The following is a 20,044-nucleotide window of genomic DNA, read 5'->3' on the forward strand; positions in this document are numbered from 1 at the left end:
AAAGCAGTATGAAGGTTCCTCAAAACGTTAAAAATAGAACTACACTATGATCCAGCAATTTTACTGCTAGGTATTTACCCAGAGGGTACAAAAATACTGATTTGGAGGGATACATGCACTCCAGTGTTTATAGCAGCATTATCAGCAATACCCAAATTATAGAAAGAACCCAAATGTCCATTGACTGATGAATGGATAAGGAAGTTGTGTATATATACAATGGAATATTACTCAGCCATAAAAAGAATGAAATCTTACCATTTGAAATGACATGGATGGAGCTCTAGAGTATTAGGCTAAACAAAATAAGTCCATCATAGAAGGACAAATACCATATGATTTCACTCATGTGGAAGTTAAGAAACAAAACAAATGAACCTGGGTGGGGGGAGGAGGGAAAAGAGAGAAAGGCAAACCATAAAACAGACTTTAGCTGTAGAGAACAAACTGAGGGTTACTGGAGGGGAGGTGGGCAGGGGAATGGGCTAAGTGGGTGATGGGTATTAAGGAGGGCACTTCTTGTGATGAGCACTGGGTATTCTAATGAAGCTCTTCCCCATTTCAAGATTTAAAATTTTTCTTCTGTATTTCCTCCTGGTGCTTTTTTCTGTTGTTTTTTATTATGTTTGAATTTTTTATCTATCTGAATCTAAAATTTATCTTAGGAGAAAGAAGGTAGAAACAATGTAACCTTTAAAAAATTTTTTTTGACAAATGGCTTTTGTGTGCTTTGTATTCTCCAGCATAAGAAAATATCTAACATGTTTATATTCACACCTGTTGGTATCATAATTTATGGTTTCTGCTCCTGGTATCATGCTTAGTCTTTCTCCACCCTCCAAATTATATCTCTATTTTGTTTTTGCTATTTCTGATATTTTTTGTATTTAAATCTTTAATGAACCAAAAAAGTATTTTGACATATGGTGAGTTGGTACCAAACTTATTTTCTATCCAGTTAGCTAGACTGTTGTTCTACTTCCATTTATTGAATCATTTTTTCACAAATTTCAAATGCTATCTTTAAATTTTTCAAATTTTTATGTATGGAACTATTCCTTCTCTTTTGTTTCATTGATTGTCCAGGTCCTTTTACTGATACCATATTGTCAGTTATTTGAAAAATAAAAATGGCAAGCAAAATAAAAATAAAACAAGGAACGCTTACTTTAAAAGATTCTGAAATGTATTATAAATCTAAAATATTTTTTGGCTGTTCTTATATTTTCCTAAGAGTTCTTTAAACTCACATGTAAAGTAGTTTTTAAAGCGTATGAATTAATTTAGGGAGAACTAACATCTTTACATTTAATAATCTCATTCAGGGGGCCCCTGGGTGGCTCAGTTGGTTGAGTGTCGGACTTCAGCTCTGGTCATGATCTCACTGCTGGTGGGTTTGAGCCCTGCATCAGGCTCTGCTGACAGCTCAGATCCTGGAGCCTGCTTCGGATTCTGTGTCTCCCTCTCTGCCCTCCTTAGCTCGCACTCTGTCTGTCTCTCTGTCAAAAATAAATAAACACTTTAAAAAAAATTTTTTTAATCTCGTTCAGGAACATAGTATATTTTTGTATTTGTTGATATTTTTATGTTTCTCACTTGATTTTTCTAATTTTCTTCGTAACAATAGTATATGCAGTGTGTATCATTATGTAATGTGTGATTATGTACTTTAAAAAAGAATAGTTGCTAAGAGAGTACATTTTCAGAGTTCTCATCACAAGGAGAAAATTTTTTTCTTGTTTTCTTCTTTTTGCTGTATCTCTGTGAAAAGATGGATGTTAGCTGAACCAGTTGTAATGATCTGACAATATATATAAACCCAACCATCATGCTGTATGCTTTAAACTTATACCATAATATGTATCAATTAATTCTCAATAAGACTGGAAAATGTTTAATAGTTAAAAAATAATTTTTTAAAATTAAAAAGACTTGAAAGATATAAAGTAAGATATTAAATGGTTATCACTGCTCAAATGATAGGTGATTTGGAGGTTTGTTTTCTTGGTGCTTGCCTGTTTTTTCAAAAGTTTAATATTTAAGCATTTAGAACTTTCTTATAATTGGAAAGTCACAATTCCAGAACACTAATGTGAAATGTTTTAAGTATAGTGATATATAAAATACATACAAATACTTCCTTTTTAAATTTTTTAAAAATTTATTTTTAAGAGAGACAGAGTGCGAGCAGCAGGGGAAGAGAGAGGAGAGGGGGAGACAGAGAATTGAAAGCAGGCTCCAGGCTCCAAATTGTCAGCACACAGCCTGACACAGGGCTTGAACTCATGAACCACGAGATCATGACCTGAGCTGAAGTCTGATGCTTAACCGACTGAGCCACCCAGGCACCCCATATAGATACTTCTAATGAGAAAAATAAATTTATGTTCATAAATACCATCTGAAAATAAAAATCATTTGAAGCTTTTTATCTGAAAGAAAACAAATGTAACTTTAATTGTTCCTAATAACTTTAAATGACAGCCTGTATAATTAAAAGTGATGTCAAAAGCTGAGAAAATATATTATTTCTATTAGTTTTTTTTTTAAGCAACAGTGGAATTTTTAAGTCAATATTCATTATTTTAAATAATACAGAGTTGTGTTTTTGGTTGGCCATCAGATGGTGGTTTAATTAACATCTAATAAATTCTAATATGTCTGGTAAGCCTCAGCTTAATATGGAATACAGAGATACTCACTTGTACTTTTTAACCATAATCTCCTTATAGCATAGATTTTCAGAAGAGGTGACTATTAAAGAAGAAAAAGAAAATATTTTTGAAGTTTGCAAAAGGTCTGTAACATTTTTAATTATGTAACTTTAAAATAGTCAAATAATTTGTATTTTGAGTGTGTTTTTCATTCTCTGCTTTATGTACTTGGGCCACTATGCCGTAAGCCATATAGGGGTATTATTAAATTGGTGTATCAGGTACACACAGATGTCAGCAATACTGTAAGTTACCTTAAAGCTGTCACAAAGATTTTTGAGCCATTAAAATATTTTTCAAGGAAGAAGTAAAGAGTAGTGATAAAAGAAAAAAGAATGTGTACATGACATTTGTAAAGGCAAAAGCAGCTGAAATCAGATGAATATTGCAGTTTGCAGGTATCTGACATGGTTGTGGTCATGAGTACTGCAAGTTACAGTACACTCACTAGAATATACGCAAATACAAAACTTAGAGTTGGAGGATACCTTGGAGATCACCTGACCATCCTGCACTCCCATTTTGCTGTTGAGGCAAGGTACACTCAAATCAGGTGACAAATGTGTTCAAGTCTTTTTATGTTAAGACATAGTTTTCAAAGTGTGATTCTTGTAGTGGCAGCAGCATCTGGGAATGAGTCAGAAATGCAAATTATTTGGTCCCATCCCTGATTTGCTAAATCAGAAACGCTGGAGATGGAGCCCCTCAGTCTGTGTTTCAACAGCGCCCCTTAGCTAGTCCTAAGAGGTGCTCAAGTTTGAGAACCATTGTATTAAGGGAAAGCTAGGTAAGAATTAGATTGGCACAGAAACCCAGTACGATTCATGACCATTTGAAAATTTTTAAAGGAAAAAATGACAATTTAACTTTTTTATTCTATTGAAAGCATTTTGCTTACAAACTAAATAGTGTCATTGCAGCCTGCAGAGTTTTATCATGATTTTGGATCTACCATAATGACCAGGAATGTTGACATTGAAGTCACTACATTACCCTTGGATTCAGTCATCCAATCAAAAACAAAAAGAGTTTTACTAGATCATCTCTTCCATCTGTAAAATTCCATAATTCTTATTTGTTTATTGTATGTTATTGCTTTTGTTTTGAGGGAGGTTATTATTGAATGCACATATTAATTATGTCCCAAGTTGGAAAGAGAAGTATCTTTATTTTCTGTGTAATTTTTAAGCCCCGTCGATGCTAGTAAGTTTCAACTGTTGTAAGTGTGGGACCCTTTTCTATTTTTACTCTCCACTGGTCCAGGGAACCCCAGCTGAAAAAGCTTGTTAGAATTGTTTTTAAGATAAAATATATTATCTGAGAGATCTTTCTCCAAAAAACTGATTTCCTTATCTATTAGTTGTCTGTTAGTCAGCTTTGAGATACTTCCTCCTCTCCCCCTTGCTTAAGTTATTTCTTTTTCTAGGTAAGTGAAACTCCAGAAAACTTTTTTTTTTGGGGGGGAGGGGGATTTTAATTTTATTTTAATTTAATTTAATTTAATTTTTTATTTTTAAAAATTTACATCCAAATTAGTTAGCATATAGTGCAACAATGATTTCAGGTAGATTCCTTAGTGCCCCTCACCCATTTAGCCCATCCCCCCTCCCACAACCCCTCTAGTAACCCTCAGTTTGTTCTCCATATTTATGAGTCTCTTCTGTTTTGTCCCCCACCCTGTTTCTATATTATTTTTGTTTCCCTTCCCTTATGTTCATCGGTTTTGTCTCTTAAAGTCCTCATATGAGTGAGGTCATATGATTTTTGTCTTTCTCTGACTAATTTCACTTAGCATAATACCCTCCAGTTCCATCCACATAGTTGCAAATGGCAAGATTTCATTTTGATTGCCGAGTAACACTCCATTGTATACATATACCACATCTTCTTTATCCATTCATCCGTCGATGGACATTTGGTTTCTTTCCACACTTTGGCTATTGTTGATAGTGCTGCTATAAACATGGGGGTGCATGTGTCCCTTCGAAACAGCACACCTATATCCCGTGGATAAGTGCCTAGTAATGCAATTGCTGGGTCATAGGGAGTTCTATTTTTAGTTTTTTGAGGAACCTCCATACTGTTTTCCAGAGTGGCTGCACCAGCTTGCATTGCCACCAACAGTGCAAAAGAGATCGTCTTTCTGTGCATCCTCGCCAACATCTGTTGTTGCCTGAGTTGTTAATGTTAGCCATTCTGACAGGTGTGAGGTGGTATCTCATTGTGGTTTTGATTTGTATTTCCCTGATGATGAGTGATGTTGAGCATTTTTTCACGTGTCGGTTGGGCATCTGGATGTCTTCTTTGGAGAAGTGTCTGTTCAAGTCTTTTGCCCATTTCTTCACTGGATTTTTTTTGGGGGGAGTGTTGAGTTTGATAAGTTCTTTATAGATTTTGGATACTAGCCCTTTATCTGATATGTCATTTGGAAATATCTTCTCCCATTCTGTCGGTTGACTTTTAGTTTTGGTGATTGTTTCCTTCACTGTACAGAAGCTTTTTATTTTGATGAGGTCCCAGTAGTTCATTTTTGCTTTTGTTTCCCTTGACTCCGGAGACATGTTGAGTAAGAAGTCGCTGCAGCCAAGATCAAAGAGGTTTTTGCCTGCTTTCTCCTCTAGGATTTTGATGGCTTCCTGTCTTACATTGAAGTCTTTCATCCATTTTGAGTTTATTTTTGTGTCTGGTGTAAGAAAGTGGTCCAGGTTCATTCTTCTGCATGTCGCTGTCCAGTTTTCCCAGCACCACTTGCTGAAGAGACTGTCTTCATTCCATTGGATATTCTTTCCTGCTTTGTCCAGCAAACTCTTTTTAAGTTTTTCTAAAATTGGTTATATAGGATCTCACATATTAAAATAGAGTTGAAACTGTTTATTTTTGTTTATTTTTTTAACGTTTATTTATATTTGAGAGAGAGAGTAAACAGGGGAGGGGCAGAGAGAGAGGGAGACACAGAACTCCAAGAGGGTTCCAGGCTTTGTGCTATCAGCCCAGAGCCCAGCACAGGGCTCAAACTCACAAACTGTGAGATCATGACCTGAGCCAAAGTCAGATGCTTAACCGACTGAACCACCCAGGTGCCCCTAGTTGAAACTGTTTAAATCAGCAACCAAGGACAGTAAATTTTTTATACCTTCTTCCCAAAGGAAGCTCTCAAGTACATGTATAAATTTATTAAATATACTTATCCCAAAGAATTAATTTATAACTCAGTCTTTTTTCACTATACTATCAATAGGATAATTGGATAATCTTTTCTGTTAGAATGCCAGCTCAGTGCCTCCTTGGACATTTTGTCTGGCATGATCAAAAGTATTCTGCTCAGGGCAGCTGGGTGGCCTGGTCAGTTGAGCGTCCAACTTCGGCTCAGGTCATGATCTCATGGTTCATGGGTTTGAGCCCTGTGTCGGGCTCTGTGCTGACCGCTCAGAGCCTGGAGCCTGCTTCGGATTCTGTGTCTGCCCCTCTGTCTCTGCCCCTCCCCCACTCATGCTCTGTCTCTCTCTGTCTCTCAAAAGTGAATAAAGATTTTTTTAAAAAGTTTTTTTGGGGCGCCTGGGTGGCTCAGTCGGTTGGGCAGCCGACTTCGGCTCAGGTCATGATCTCGCAGTCAGTGAGTTCAAGCCCCGCGTCGGGCTCTGTGCTGACAGCTCAGAGCCTGGAGCCTGTTTCGGATTCTGTGTCTCCCTCTCTCTGACTCTCCCCCGTTCATGCTCTCTCTCTGTCTCAGAAATAAATAAACGTTAAAAAAAAAAAATTAAAAAAAATTTTTTTAAAAAGTATTCTGCTCTAGTTTTAACCCAACCACCTTACTCCTGCCTCTACCCTGGCCATTTAACAAGCATTGGTTTTCTATGTAAGTCAGGAATGCTTACTGAAAATAATGAAGAATCATAGTATGGTAACAGTATACAGCATGGTATATAGTATATACATAGTGTTAGGTTGTGTTTCCACTCGATTCTCATTACTTTAAAGGTTTTAGAATAAATTTAAATTCTGATTTTGTTTTTTTCTGCTCATACAGCAAAGATCCTAAAAATTCAGAGATGGTTGGTGAATGTCAGTTATCAACATTGGCCCCCAAACCTCTGTGTTTATCAGTGCCACCTTTGAATCTAAGTGCTCATCAAGAAGACATATTACTGAAGCCCTGGATGAATGGTACTATTTTCTTAATATAATTATGTTGCCTTTTGATAGTATAGAAATTATGTGGGAGATTTTTTTCACCAAAAACAAAAAAGGTTAAAAAAATCAAAACCAGCCTAGAATATGTTAAAATTAGGAAGTTTGTATACCTTTACTTGTAAATACTTTTGATGGAACAATTTCTTAAATATCTGTACTTACGTGATAGTTGTAGCGCAAATAAATTATAGGTTATACCTAAAATATTCATATTTTAGTTGAATATTTTAGAATTATAATGTATTTTAAAATTTGTGTTAGTTTTTTTGAAAATCCATAAAGCTTTTGAACAAAATAAGCTAGATTGAGGAATGAATTTGGAAACAATAAATTTTCTTTGTGTAGCTCACACCTAATTGTCCCTTCCTGTCATTGACTTCGTGCTTCCTGGTGTCATGTAGGACTGCAGCATGTCCAGATGATTGTGTGTTTTATCTTAAAAAGCCTTAACAGATTTTATAATAGAAATTACAGCAAAACTATGCAGCAGAAACTTCAGCTTTTTCCAAATTCTGTCTGAATGCTGTCAACTGAAAAATGAAATTATTTAAAATAAAAAAATAAAATATCTTTAGAAAAAAACATTTCCAGATGTCCTAATTCTCATTTTAAAGGACCAACATTAAGGAATAGGGTGCCTGGTATATTAGTCAGCTCAGGCAGCCATAATAAAATACCACAGACTAGATGGCCTAAACCACAGAAATTTATTTCACACGGTTCTGGAGGCTAGAAGTCTTAAGATCAGGGTTCTGGCAGGGTCTAGTTTCTAGCTCTCTTCCTGGCTTACAGATGGCTGCCTTCTTGCTAAGTCCTCACATGGCTTTTCCTTGGTGCATGTGCGTGGAGAGAGAGCAAGCTCTCTGCTGTCTCTTATAAGAGCATTAATTCCATCAGCTCAGGGTCTCTTCCTTATGACCCCATTTAACCTTAATTAGTTCTGTAAAAGACCCTGTCTTCAAATAAAGTCACACTGAGGTTTAGGGCATATGAATTTGTGAGGTTCATTTCATAACACTTAGGTTTGTCACTAATTTACTTAGAGATTTTAATTGTCTATCATATTTGTTTAACATGGAGACTGTCATTTGAGTGCAGTGTTCAGTGCTGCTGTTTTAAGGCTTTTAAGAAAGTATCTTCAGCTTAAAATGAGTTTAAAATTTTACAGTTAGGCCTAGAAATACTTAAGGAGCACCAAAGAAGTAAATAATTTCACAGGAATACACATGGCAGCATAGTCTGTGAACTGAGTATGAGTAGTCCAAAGTGAAACTTTAAAGCAGATAGTAGTAGTCATCTGTTCATTGTTATGAAGGGAAGAAGCTATAACATATTGGTATTTGATGTGATTCTTAATCATTTCTAGATTTCAGATTTCCAGGAAAACATTCTCTCTTAAAGCTGCAGAATCCTGAAACTTGTGAAATATTTAAGAGGGAAAAAAATGTAGGGGTAAGTCCCCCATTTAAAAAAAAAATCTTACAAAGCACATATTTTGGTTGTATTTCCCTATCATTTGTTAAGCACTTCTGGACGTTTACAGAGTTTGAATGACACTTGGTGATGAGAAGCAGAAAATGAGTAGTAACTCAGAGGATATTCACATATAATGTAAGAAGTTGAAAGCAGAAGGCTGGGCAGGCGGGGTGGAGAGGGGATATCCAAAACAGAAAATACAGGATGGATAGTTCCTGGTGATAGAAGAGAAAACTAGTGATTTAAAGCTGTTTATAGGAAAAGTTTGTGGTATATATTTTGAATCTGTCATTTCTCTTTCTGTTAATCAGAAAAGCTAAGGAAAATCTGAGTTCTAAATAAATGCATCTGAAATATGGTACATATTGTAAATAGGACTAACTTTTTGTAAAAGCAAACAGGGCAAGTATGTGAGAAAGGGAGGGGATGTAAAACTTTTAAAAACATGTAAAGTAAAACAGTAGCAACTTTGATGGAGTATTTTCAAAATATTGCAAAAAGTCAGACAAACCACTTTGAGTTGTTTTTTTTCATTATTTTTGAAAATATAAATTAAGTTGGGAGTTTTATTTTTTTATCAAGTCAGCAAGCAATTTGTCTTGGTGCAGTTTTGGGTATAATTTCTGGTTCCTTCAAATGCTTTCTTACCTGATTATGGTATTTTTTTACAATTAACACAGAAAGAAAATTTATTTAATTTTCTAGGTGTTCCAGAAGCCCCTAGGGTTGATGCTACCCCATAGATACTGCAAATTTCATTTTAATACATTACGTGGCTGTGAGCGATCACAATGCAAGTTTGCTCATGTGCCTGAGCAAGGGGATGAAAAGGTAAAATATGTAAAGTTCTTGAAGTAGAGATTGTTTTCAGATTATCTCAGTTATATGTTTTAAGTCAGATTTTCATTAACCCCTAATAGCATAGATGAGCTTTGTCTGGTTTTGTGCTTTAAATAAATCATACAATCTGTATTCTTTTGTTTCTGGCTTCTTTTTGCTCAATATTTTTGAGATTAATCTATATTTTTTTATTTAATTATAAACATTTCTTTCTCATTGTAATATTGAATATTCCACTTTGTGAGTATATCAAAATTTATTTTATTGATAAATATTACTTTTGGTTCATTGGATTTCTGAATTTGGGAATTACAGTAGTGATGTTATCAGTGTTCTTTTGTGTGTCTTTTGGTGAACATATGTGTACTTTCTGATGGGTTATACTTAAAACTGGAATTGCTGAGTCATAGGATCTGCATATATTCAACGTTAGCTGATAGTACCAAACAGATTTCCAAGGTGGTCTGCCCAATTACACTTTTTCACCAGCAATGTCTGAGAGTTCAGCTTGCTTCATAGCCTTACCAGCTCTTGGTATTTTAATTTTAGCCATTCTAGTGAGTGGGGAGTGATGTCTTCCTTGATGACTTACGAAGCTGAGCATCTTTCAAAATCATTATTGGACACTTGGATACACTCTTTTTGGAAATCTCTAAATATTTTGCCTATATTCTATGGGATTGTCTTTTTCTTATATACCTTAAGAATTCTTTATATATTCTGGGTATAAGTTCTTTATTGAGTATGTGTATAGCAGATAACTTTTACTACTGTAAAGGTTGCCTTTTCACCCTCTTAAGGTGTCTTTTGGTACACAGAACTTCTTAATTTCTATGTAGTCCGATTCTGTCGATCTTTTTACGGTGTTAACTTTTTGCATCCTGTTGGAGAAATCTTTGCCAAGATCATGAAGATGTTCTCTTGTATTTTTTCCTTTAAAAGGTCTGTTGTTTTATCTTGGCATTTAGAACACAAAGCCACCTGGAATTGATTTTTGGTCTTCATGTGAAAATAAGGTCAAGATAAATATTTTTTCCGCATGAGGATCCCTTTGTAAGCCAACACCATTTACTTAAAAAAACCATCCTTTTCCCCTGTTGCACTTCAGGGTCACTGTGTCATAAATCAGCTAATTATATATGAGTGGGTCTGTTTCTAGGCTCTTTGTTCTAATCCATTGGTCAATGTGTTTATCCTTGAGTCAGTAAATGGCTATTTTTTAAATGACCTAAATAAGTTTTTTTTTAATTTTGAATATTCAGGAATTTCCTTCCCTCCCCAATTGCTTGCTAATCTTGCTATTTCCTTGACTATTTCTTTGTCAGAACATCTGTAAAATTAAGTTTTTATAGTGAATTCAGTATACATTTCAAATTGAGTTAACCAACATCAGTTTTTTTATTCCATTGCTTTAAGTTCACTTTGAGAATAAGCAGAAAGATAGGATTGAAATTTTGTCTTCTTTATGAAATATAAAAAGGTAACGTTATATTTTTCATTACTTGTAGGTTTGTATGGATGTGTTTAAGAAATATATAAGCATCAACGAGCTGTGTTTGCTACAACGTGCAGGTATGAGACAGGGATGATTACTATAAATTCAAGAATGTGAGTATTTCAAGCAATGTGCAATTGTATCTTACAGTTTGAAAGTAAATTCAATACTTGTAAGTATGAAAACTGAATGCCTTAGAGTGGCTCTATTGGTGTTATAAATGATTAAAAATAAGTTTGGCGTTTTGGTTACTAAAAAACTATAATCCACCTAGCACTATCATTTTCTAAAACCAAATTGCATGATATAGATAGAAATTTTATGTATGTGTGCAAGACAAAAATATAACATAGATAATTGGCTTAAAATCTTTCTGAAGGGATGTTTCAGAAACTAGATCTTCCCTACGTCTTTATCCTTCTCTTTTAACACTTACCCCTTGAGGCCGATGCACCATCCATACTGAGTTCTGTTCAGTTCCCTAAGCAGGACAGGCTGTGGTATAATATCAGAGCCACTGCTGTCCCTGCTGTCTATCTGGGATGCCTTTCTTTCATCCCCTTTCCCCACAGCAAAGACCTATTTATCTCGCAAGTTTTAGTCATAGGAAATAGGATTACCTCCTCTGTCAGCCGTTATCTGACTCTACTGCCTCATCCCATTCTCTGTCACCGTCTCCCCCTACTACACCTTGAGCGTCAAGAGGAAGGGACCAAGCTTATTTATATTTGTCACGCTGACACAGCCACCCAAGCCACATAGTATCGTGGTGATAGAGCATGTTAGCTGCATATTCATCAGCTTGAAATCTCATTTGGTTAAAAACAAAATTTCTGACAAGTTTATTATTTGTTTTGCTGAGTGACATCATCTCCCCAAGGATTAAAGGAAGCGTCTGAGGGAACTGCTATGACTGAACTTACTCTTACAGTAAGGAGGAAGTAGGCAAGGGAGAAGTAATAGGAGCCTATATAGAGAATGTACCCATCACCAAGGCATTGATGGGAGAAGCTGCATGATTAGATGTCAATGAACATGTATATTCCAGAAATAATTCCATAGCATGAGATGTGGAAGAAAAGTGGATGACATGAAAAAAAAAAAAAAACAAACCAGGAAAACTCCCAAAATTGTAATTCTGATTGTGTAAACATCTAGTGTATCAGGAGAAATATATTTGAATTTAGTTTTAAAACAACAAATATAGGGATGGGTGGCGGCGTCTGTGCACGGAGGAGGTGGAGGAGGCCCCTGGCAGCCGCTTCTTGCGCCTGAGCCAGTGCCAAGTGGTGTAGAGCCGGGGCAGGACCCAGAGCCGAGCCGGCTGAGCAGGCTCTGACTCCCTGCCACAGCCCAGAACTTCCATTGGGTGGACATCGACAAGTTTGATGAGAACAGATTCCTGGGCAAGCAGGAGGAGGCAGCGGTGGCCAGACCATGCCCGGACCCTGGTGAGGCGGATGGCCTTCTGCAGCAAGGGGGCGTGCTTCGAGCATTCCGTGCAGCCTTGCAGAACTGTCCCATCAACACCAAGAATCAGGCCGTGAAGGAACGGTCCCAGAGCATGGTGCTGAAAGTACTTACAGATTTTAAGAGCAGAGCAATTGAGCAGGCTGTGCATTCACTGGACAGAAATGGCATTGACTTGCCAATGAAGTACATTTATAAAGGGTTTGAGAAGCCCACAGAAAACAGCAGCGCAGTGTTACCCCAATGGCATGAAAAGGCATTAGCAGTAGGAGGACTAGGCTCCATTATGAGTTCTCACAGCAAGAAAGACTTTAAAAAGAAAAAAAAAAAGGGACTCCTCTTATCTTGAGAAGAATTTTGGATGCACAGGCTGATGAAGAAGGGATTGACACTGGACCATCTTCCTAGGAATTCCCAGCTAAACTATTTCAGGACATGCATCCGCTGAAGTGTATTTTATTTTCAAGGTGGAGGGAGAAATCGTCTGTTTCTTAAATCCTTTGTAGGATCTGATAGTCTATGCCTTTGTCCGCAAGTAACACAGAACTGATGTTGTAACTGCCTGCTGGAGTGGCTGGCGCATCTTGGCCAGGTGTACATGTGTGCTCTGCCTATTTAAAATGGAAGAGGGACTATCTGAGCAGGTACAGATCCAAGGGCTGTGGTAAAAGGCAGAGCCTTGTTTTTTTGAAGTAGTAAAACTTCCAGGATTTGTACAGACATCCCTGGGAAGATGGGGCTCTCTTGGGTTCATTGTAAAGTGCCTACTGCATCAATAAAGCTCTTGGCTTATTAGAATGTAAAAAAGATAATAATAATTAACAAATAAATAAAAATCAACAAATACAGAGAACAAAAATAAAGACCTATAATGAATGAAAGTTGGTAAGAACCTGTGGAAATTATGTTTGGTGTGAAAACAGAAACTTAGATCAGTGGAACAGAATAGATGGCTCAGAATAGAACCAATATTACATATAAAGAATTTTAATATTTAGAAAGACCAGAGAGTTTGGTAAGGGAAGACTCATTTAATGAATGATGTTAGGATAACTAGATACCATTTTAGAAAGAGAAACGAATACCACAGGTATAAGGTGTAGGTCTAACTGTTCAGGCTCTACAGAGAACCTACATTGGTACACAGGGGAAGTTACTGAGTGGGTAGGAGTCCTCATCCCCTATTTATCCATAGGTCCTCTTTTATATATTTTATATTTGATTTTAGACATAAAATTCTCTTTCTGGAAGCGATTTTTGAATGTTTTACTTAGAAATAATTTCAAATTTCCAGGAAGTTGCAAAACTTAAAATAATACAAAGAATACCCACATATCCTTACTTTAATGTTTGCACTCATTCTCTCTATCCCCCTCTCCTTCTCTCCTTATATGCATGTGTGTGCATGTGTGTGGTATACATGCACACACAACATTTTTTTCCCTGAATCATCCAAAAGTAGGTTACATGCATCATGGCTTTTTACTCCTAAATACTTCAGTGTATATTTCCTAAAAACAGGATATCCTCTTATGTAACCATGGCACATTTATCAACTCAGTAAATTTAACATTGGGTACAATACTTTTGTCTAATCTACATTTGTATTCAAATTCTGTCAGTTAACCCATAATGTGCTTATATCATTTTCCCCTCCAGATCAGGATCAGTCATTACATTTAGTTGTTCTCTTTATGCTCCTTTATTATAGAACACTGCCATTGTCTTTCTTTGATGTGTGTGTGTGTGTGTGTGTGTGTGTGTGTGTGTATGTATGTATCTGTCTTCCCACCTAGATAACAACTGCACTGGTAGAATCTGGTACAACTGTTTTAGAACTCCAGAGTCTATTGAAGGTTTGCAACTTCTATGAGAAGACTTGAGGGATAAATTGGGGTTAATTTCAGTCAATTTCAGCTCTTAGCACAGTAACAACTGCCCATGCCTCATCAGAGCCATTTAATGGGCAGCTGCACATGACTTCCTGGAGCAGTTTGCACACAGCTTGTGAGAGCCAGGGTGGGGAATAAAGATGCTGTCCCCCAGATTATCAGGGATCTACACTCAGATTGCTGATTGCTGCTTCTAATCACAGGTGCAAAGGGATGGGCAGCTCTTATTGCAATTTTCCCCATTGTTGCAAGCCCCTCTCCTTCCTGCTAAAGTGACTTCCAGAGGATTTAAAGAGCTAGCAACCTTTTTTTTTATCCTCCCTTTCATTTTTCTCTTTTTTCCTTTACGGGAACCATTAGAGACTAGAATATTCAAAAACAACTGCTGTATCCATTTATGGAGAAAACTAAAAAGTGACTATGCATGGGAAAGGCTCAGAAAAGACCTGAGTATACCTTAAGTTCACACATTGTATAGTAATAAAAGTTTCAATATAGTAAGAAGATATAATAGTTATAAACATTTATATACCTAAAGACCATCAAAATCTATAAAGCAAAAATTGACAGAATTAGAGACAGTTTTCCAATAATAGAGATTTCAGTATCCAATTCACAATAATGTATTGAGCAACCTGATAAAAGAGCCCTTGACACAATATACCAAATAGGTCTAACAGACATATACAGAATATTCTACTTAATAACAATAGCATACACATTATTTTTGTGAACACATAGGACATTTTCCAGGATAGACAATATGTTAGGCCACAAATTAAGTCTCAACAGATTTTGAAAGATACATATTGCACAAAGTGTCTTCTATGACTACAATAGGATAAAATTAGAAATCAGTAACAGAAGGAAAACTGGAAAATTCACAAAATGGTGGAAGTTGAACAGGTATATCAAAGGAGAAATTAGAAAAAACTTAGAGACAAATGAAGGTGAAGCAGAACATACCAAAACATATGGGATGCAGTGAACGTGCTGCTAAGAAGGAAGTTTGAGGCTTTAAAGGCTTACATTAAGAAACAAGAAAGGTCTTAAATCAACAACCTACCTTTACAACTTAAGAAACTAGAGAAAGAAAAACAAACTAAACCCAAAGCTAGCAGAAGGAAGGAAATGATAAAACTTAGAGCAGAGATAAAGGGGATAGAGAATAGAAAAACAATGAGAAAAAAAATCAGTGAAACTGAAAGTTGGTTCTTAAACCATCAAAATGTACAAACCTTTTTCTTGACTAAGAAAAAAGGAATATTCAAGTTACTAAAATAAAAACTGAAAGACATTAATGATTCTACAGAAAGTAAAAACAATTATAAAAGAATACTATGAATAATTGTACACAAAACTAGATGAATGAATTCCTAGAAACCCAAAATCTGCCAAGACTAAGTGATGTCAAAATCCAAATAGACCTATAACTAGTAAGCGTGTTAAATCAGTAATCAGAAGGCTCCTGACATAATCCCTGCACCCAATGGCTTCATTTGTGAGTTTTACCAAACATTTAGAAAAGAGCTAATACCAGGACGCCTGGGTGGCTCAGTCAGTTAAGCAGCTGACTTCAGCTCAGGTCATGATCTGGTGGTTTGTGGGTTCAAGCCGTGCATCCAGCTCTCTGCTGTCAGCACAGAGCCTGTTTTGGATCCCCAGTCTCCCTCTCCCCTCTCCACATGTGCACTTTCTCTCTCTCTCTCTCTCAAAATAAGTAAGTGTTAAGAAAAAAAGAAAAAAAAAGAACCAATAGCAGTTATTCTCAATCTTTCCCAGAAAGTTGAAGAGGAGGAACACGTGCTTACTCATTCTATGAGGTTGAGTTAGTCATTATTTTGATAGCAAGCAAAGCAAAGACACTAAAGAAAACTACAAATCAGTATCCTTTATGAAACTGATAAAAATTCCTCAACAGAATACTAGCAGACCAAAGTCAGCAGCACATTCAGAGGATTATACACCATGACCAAGTGGGATTTTCTTCTTGGAATTGCAAGGATAGTTCAACATACAAAATCAAAGTAATACACCACATTAACAGAATGAAAGAGAAAAACCACATACTCCTTTCAATTGATGCAGAAAAAGCATGTGGTAAAATTCAACATTCTTTCATGATAAAAACACTCCAAAAAACTGGGAATAAGAGGAGACTGATGTGAAAGCTGTATAAGTTTCTCCCACTATCTGAAAGTAAAGTGTTCTTAGGAAACCTTTCATAAGCCAAAGCGACATAAAGTGGAGAAGCAGTCACCATTTTGTAGAAGTGAAAGTCCTCTTTAGGTTTCTCTGTTAGTGAGAATAGGTACAGGCATACCTCAGAGATGTGAGTTCTGTTCTAGACCACTGCAATAAAATGAATATAGAAAAAATAAGTCAGGTGAATTTTTTGTTTCCTGGTAAATATAAAATTTATATATTATAGTCTGTTAAGTGTGTAATAGGAAAAAACAATGTGCATATGAACCTTAGTTAAACTTTATTGCTAAAAAATTCTAACGATCATCTAAGCCCTCTGTTAGTCCTAAACACTGATCACAGGTCACCACAACAGACGTAATAATGAAAAAGTTTGAAATATTTCAAGAATTACCAAAAGGTGACACACAGACATGAAATGAGCAAGTGCTATCAGAAAAATTGTGCCAATAGGTTTACTTGATGTAGGGTTCCCACAAATCTTTAATTTGTAAAAAAAAAATGCACTGTGCAAAGTACAGTAAAGCAAAGTACAATAAAACAAGGTAGGCACACTAAGCTAGGACTTTCATAAAAGTAAAGTGGATAAAGCAAACTTAAGAGAATGAGGGAAACCTGTATATAAAAAACCTATTGCAAATATCATGCTCAATGGTGAAAGACTGAAAACTCTTTCCCTTAAGATCAGGAACAAAGTCAAGGATACCTACTTTCATCACTTCTGTTCAACATAGTCTAGCCAGAGTAATTAGGCAAGGCAAGGCAATGAAATATATCCATTTTGGAAAGGAAGAAGTAAAATTATCTCTGCTTGCAAGTGATATGATCTTATATGTAGAAGTCCTAAAAATTTGACACCGAAAAAAAAAAAAAAAACCCTATAAGAACTAAACTATGAATTCAGCAAAGTAGGATATAGAATCAACATGCAAAAATCAGTTGCATTTTTGAGCAATCTGAAAAGGAAACTATAAAAACATTTCAATTACAATAGCATCAAAAATAATAAAATATTTAGGAGTTAACCAAGGAAGTGAAAGCCTTGTCTAATGAAATCTACAAAGCATTGCTGAAAGAAATTAAAGAAGACCTAAACTAGTGGAAACACATTCCATGTTCACAGACTGGAAGACTTAATATTGTTAAAATTCAGCGCAGTCCCTATCAAAATCCCAATGACATTTGTCTGCAGAAATAGAATAACCTATCTCTTATAAGGAATACCAAAACAATTTTTTTCAAGTTTTTTTTTAAATTTATTATTTAAATTCAAGTTAGTTAACATAGTATTGATTTACTGGTGTAGTATTCGTTTCCCGAGTAGAACCCAGTGATTCATCACTTATATACAGCTCCCAGGGCACATCCCAACAAGTGCCCTCATTAATACCCATTACCTACTTAGCCCATCACCCCACACAGCTCCCCTCCGGCGACCCTCAGATTGTTCTATTTAGGAGTCTCTTATGGTTTACCTCCCTCTCTGTTTTTATCTTATTTTTCTTTCCCATCCCTTATGTTCATCTGTTTTGTTTCCTAAACTCCGCATATCGAAGAGCAATCTTGAAAAAGAATAAAACTTGAGGAATCAAACTTCTGACTTGAAAGCTTCCTACAAAGCTACAGTAGTCAAAAACTGTAGTACTGGCATAAAGACATAAAACCAATGGAATAGAATAGAAAGCCCAAACATAAACCCTCATGGATATGGTCAAATGATTTTAGACAATGGTGCCAATACTACTTCATGGGGAAAGGATAGTTTTTTTCAACAAATGGTGCTGGGAATGCTGGCTATCCAACATGCAAAAGAATAAAATTAAACCCTTACCTAACACTATATACAAAAATTAATTGAAAATGGATCAAAGACCTTAATGTACAAAATGTACAAAAATAAAGCTCTTGGAAGTCTTAAGGGCAAAAGCTCCACAGTATTGGTTTCACAGTAATTTCTCAGGTATGACACCAAAAACACAGACAACAAAAGAAAAATAAACAAATTGGACTTTATGAAAATTTTAAAAATTTGTGCATTAACATACAGTATCTAAAGTAAAACAGCAACCCAAAGAATGGGAGAAGATATTGGCAAATCATATATCTAATAATGGATTAATATCTAGAATATATAGAGAACTCCTAAAACTCAACAGCAAAAAAAAGCAACCTGATTGAAAAATAGGTAAAGTACTTCAATATACGTTTTTCCCAAGAAGATGTACAAATGGCCAATAAGCACATAAAAAGATGCTTAACGTCATTAGGGAAGGGCACATAAAACTACATGTGACACCACCTCACACCCATTAGGATGGTTACTATCAAATAAAATGTTAGGATATATAGAAATTGGAAATCTTGTGCACCGTTGGTGAGAATGTAAAATAGTACACACACTGTAGAAAACAGTATGGCAGTTCTTCAGAAACTTAAAAATAGAATTACCATATGACCCAGCAATTCTTCTAGGTATATACACAAAAGAACTGACAGCAGGGTCTCAAAAGATACTTGTACAGTCATGTTCATAACAGTATTATTTATAATAGCTAAAATGTGAAGAAACCCAAGTATTCATGACAGATTAATAGATTAGGAAAATGTGGTATATACATACAGAATATTATTCAGCCTTAAAAAGAGGAAATTCTAACACATGCTACAATATGGATGGATGAACCTTGAGGTCATTATGCTAAGTGAAGTCAGTCCATCACAAAGAGACAAATACTGTGTGATTCTATTTATGTGACGTAGTTCGAGTAGTCAAAATCATAGAGATGGAAAGTAGAGTGGTGGTTGTGGGGGGCTAGGAGGAGGTGAAAAGGGAGAATTATCGTTTAATGAGTATAGAGTTTCAGTTTTATAAGATGAAAAAATTTCATGGAGATGGATGAACATTTTGAATGTATTTAATACCACTGAACAGTACACTTAAAAATAATGAAGACAGTGGGGCGCCTGGGTTGGTTGGGGCTCAGTTGGTTAAGCGTCTGACTTTGGCTCAGGTCATGATCTCATGGTTTGTGAGTTCAAGCCCTGCGTTGGGCCCTGTGCTGACAGCTCGAAGCCTGGAGCCTGCTTTTGATTCTGTGTCTCCCTTTCTCTCTCTGCCCCTCCACTGCTCACACTATGAGTCTTTCTCTCTGTCTCAAAAATAAAGAAATATTAAAAAATAATGAAGATGGTAAATTTTATATTATGTGTATTTTATCACAATGAAAAATTGGGGGGAGGGGCAAGCAATGTAGCAGATTGTGTCAAAAGCCATCACAATTTTTAAACTTTTGTCACCCAACAGTTTAACCAGGAGAGATTACTTTAAAAAGAGAAGTTATATTAATATTTTAAAATTTAAAAGTAGTTCATGACAAAAGAAGGAGGGCTTCATGTCATTTAGTGGACTACTTAAACATTAACAAATTTTTTCCAACTATGCTTTTTTTTTTTTTAGTTTATTTATTTTGAGAGAGAGTGCCCATGTTCCCGAGGGCGGTGGGGCAGAGGGGGGTGGTGTTGGTGAGGAGAGAGAGCAGAGGAGAGAGAGAAAATGCCAGGAATTATCAATCTCCTCTCCATACCTCGGAGCCTGACACAGAGCTCGATCCAACAAACTGTGAAATCATAACTTGAGCAGAAATCACGAATCGGACGCTTAACTGAGCCACCCAGGCACCCGTCTTTTTTTAAACATGCAGTTCCAGTTTTATTAATAAATTATAATAGCAAGCACTCTGAATTTCCCATGTTACCTGCTA

At 36.0% G+C, this 20,044-nt stretch overlaps 1 protein-coding gene and 1 pseudogene across 5 annotated transcripts in view; both read left to right on the forward strand.

Annotated features, from left to right (window-relative positions):
• The window catches only part of TOPAZ1 (testis and ovary specific TOPAZ 1), a 100,641-nt gene that overhangs the window by 26,850 nt on the left and 53,747 nt on the right, over positions 1-20,044 (forward strand). For all 5 annotated transcript variants that reach the window (XM_042999253.1, XM_042999254.1, XM_015545202.2 and 2 more), the window contains 5 exons: positions 2,733-2,797; positions 6,742-6,878; positions 8,272-8,357; positions 9,087-9,212; positions 10,730-10,793. In XM_042999253.1, coding sequence (XP_042855187.1) covers positions 2,733-2,797; positions 6,742-6,878; positions 8,272-8,357; positions 9,087-9,212; positions 10,730-10,793 — 478 coding nt within the window. The remainder of the gene's footprint in view (positions 1-2,732; positions 2,798-6,741; positions 6,879-8,271; positions 8,358-9,086; positions 9,213-10,729; positions 10,794-20,044) is intronic.
• Positions 12,056-12,560, forward strand: LOC102969056 (annotated as a pseudogene).

This window comes from Panthera tigris, chromosome C2, assembly GCF_018350195.1.
Source record: "Panthera tigris isolate Pti1 chromosome C2, P.tigris_Pti1_mat1.1, whole genome shotgun sequence".
Classification (NCBI taxonomy): Eukaryota; Metazoa; Chordata; class Mammalia; order Carnivora; family Felidae; genus Panthera; species Panthera tigris.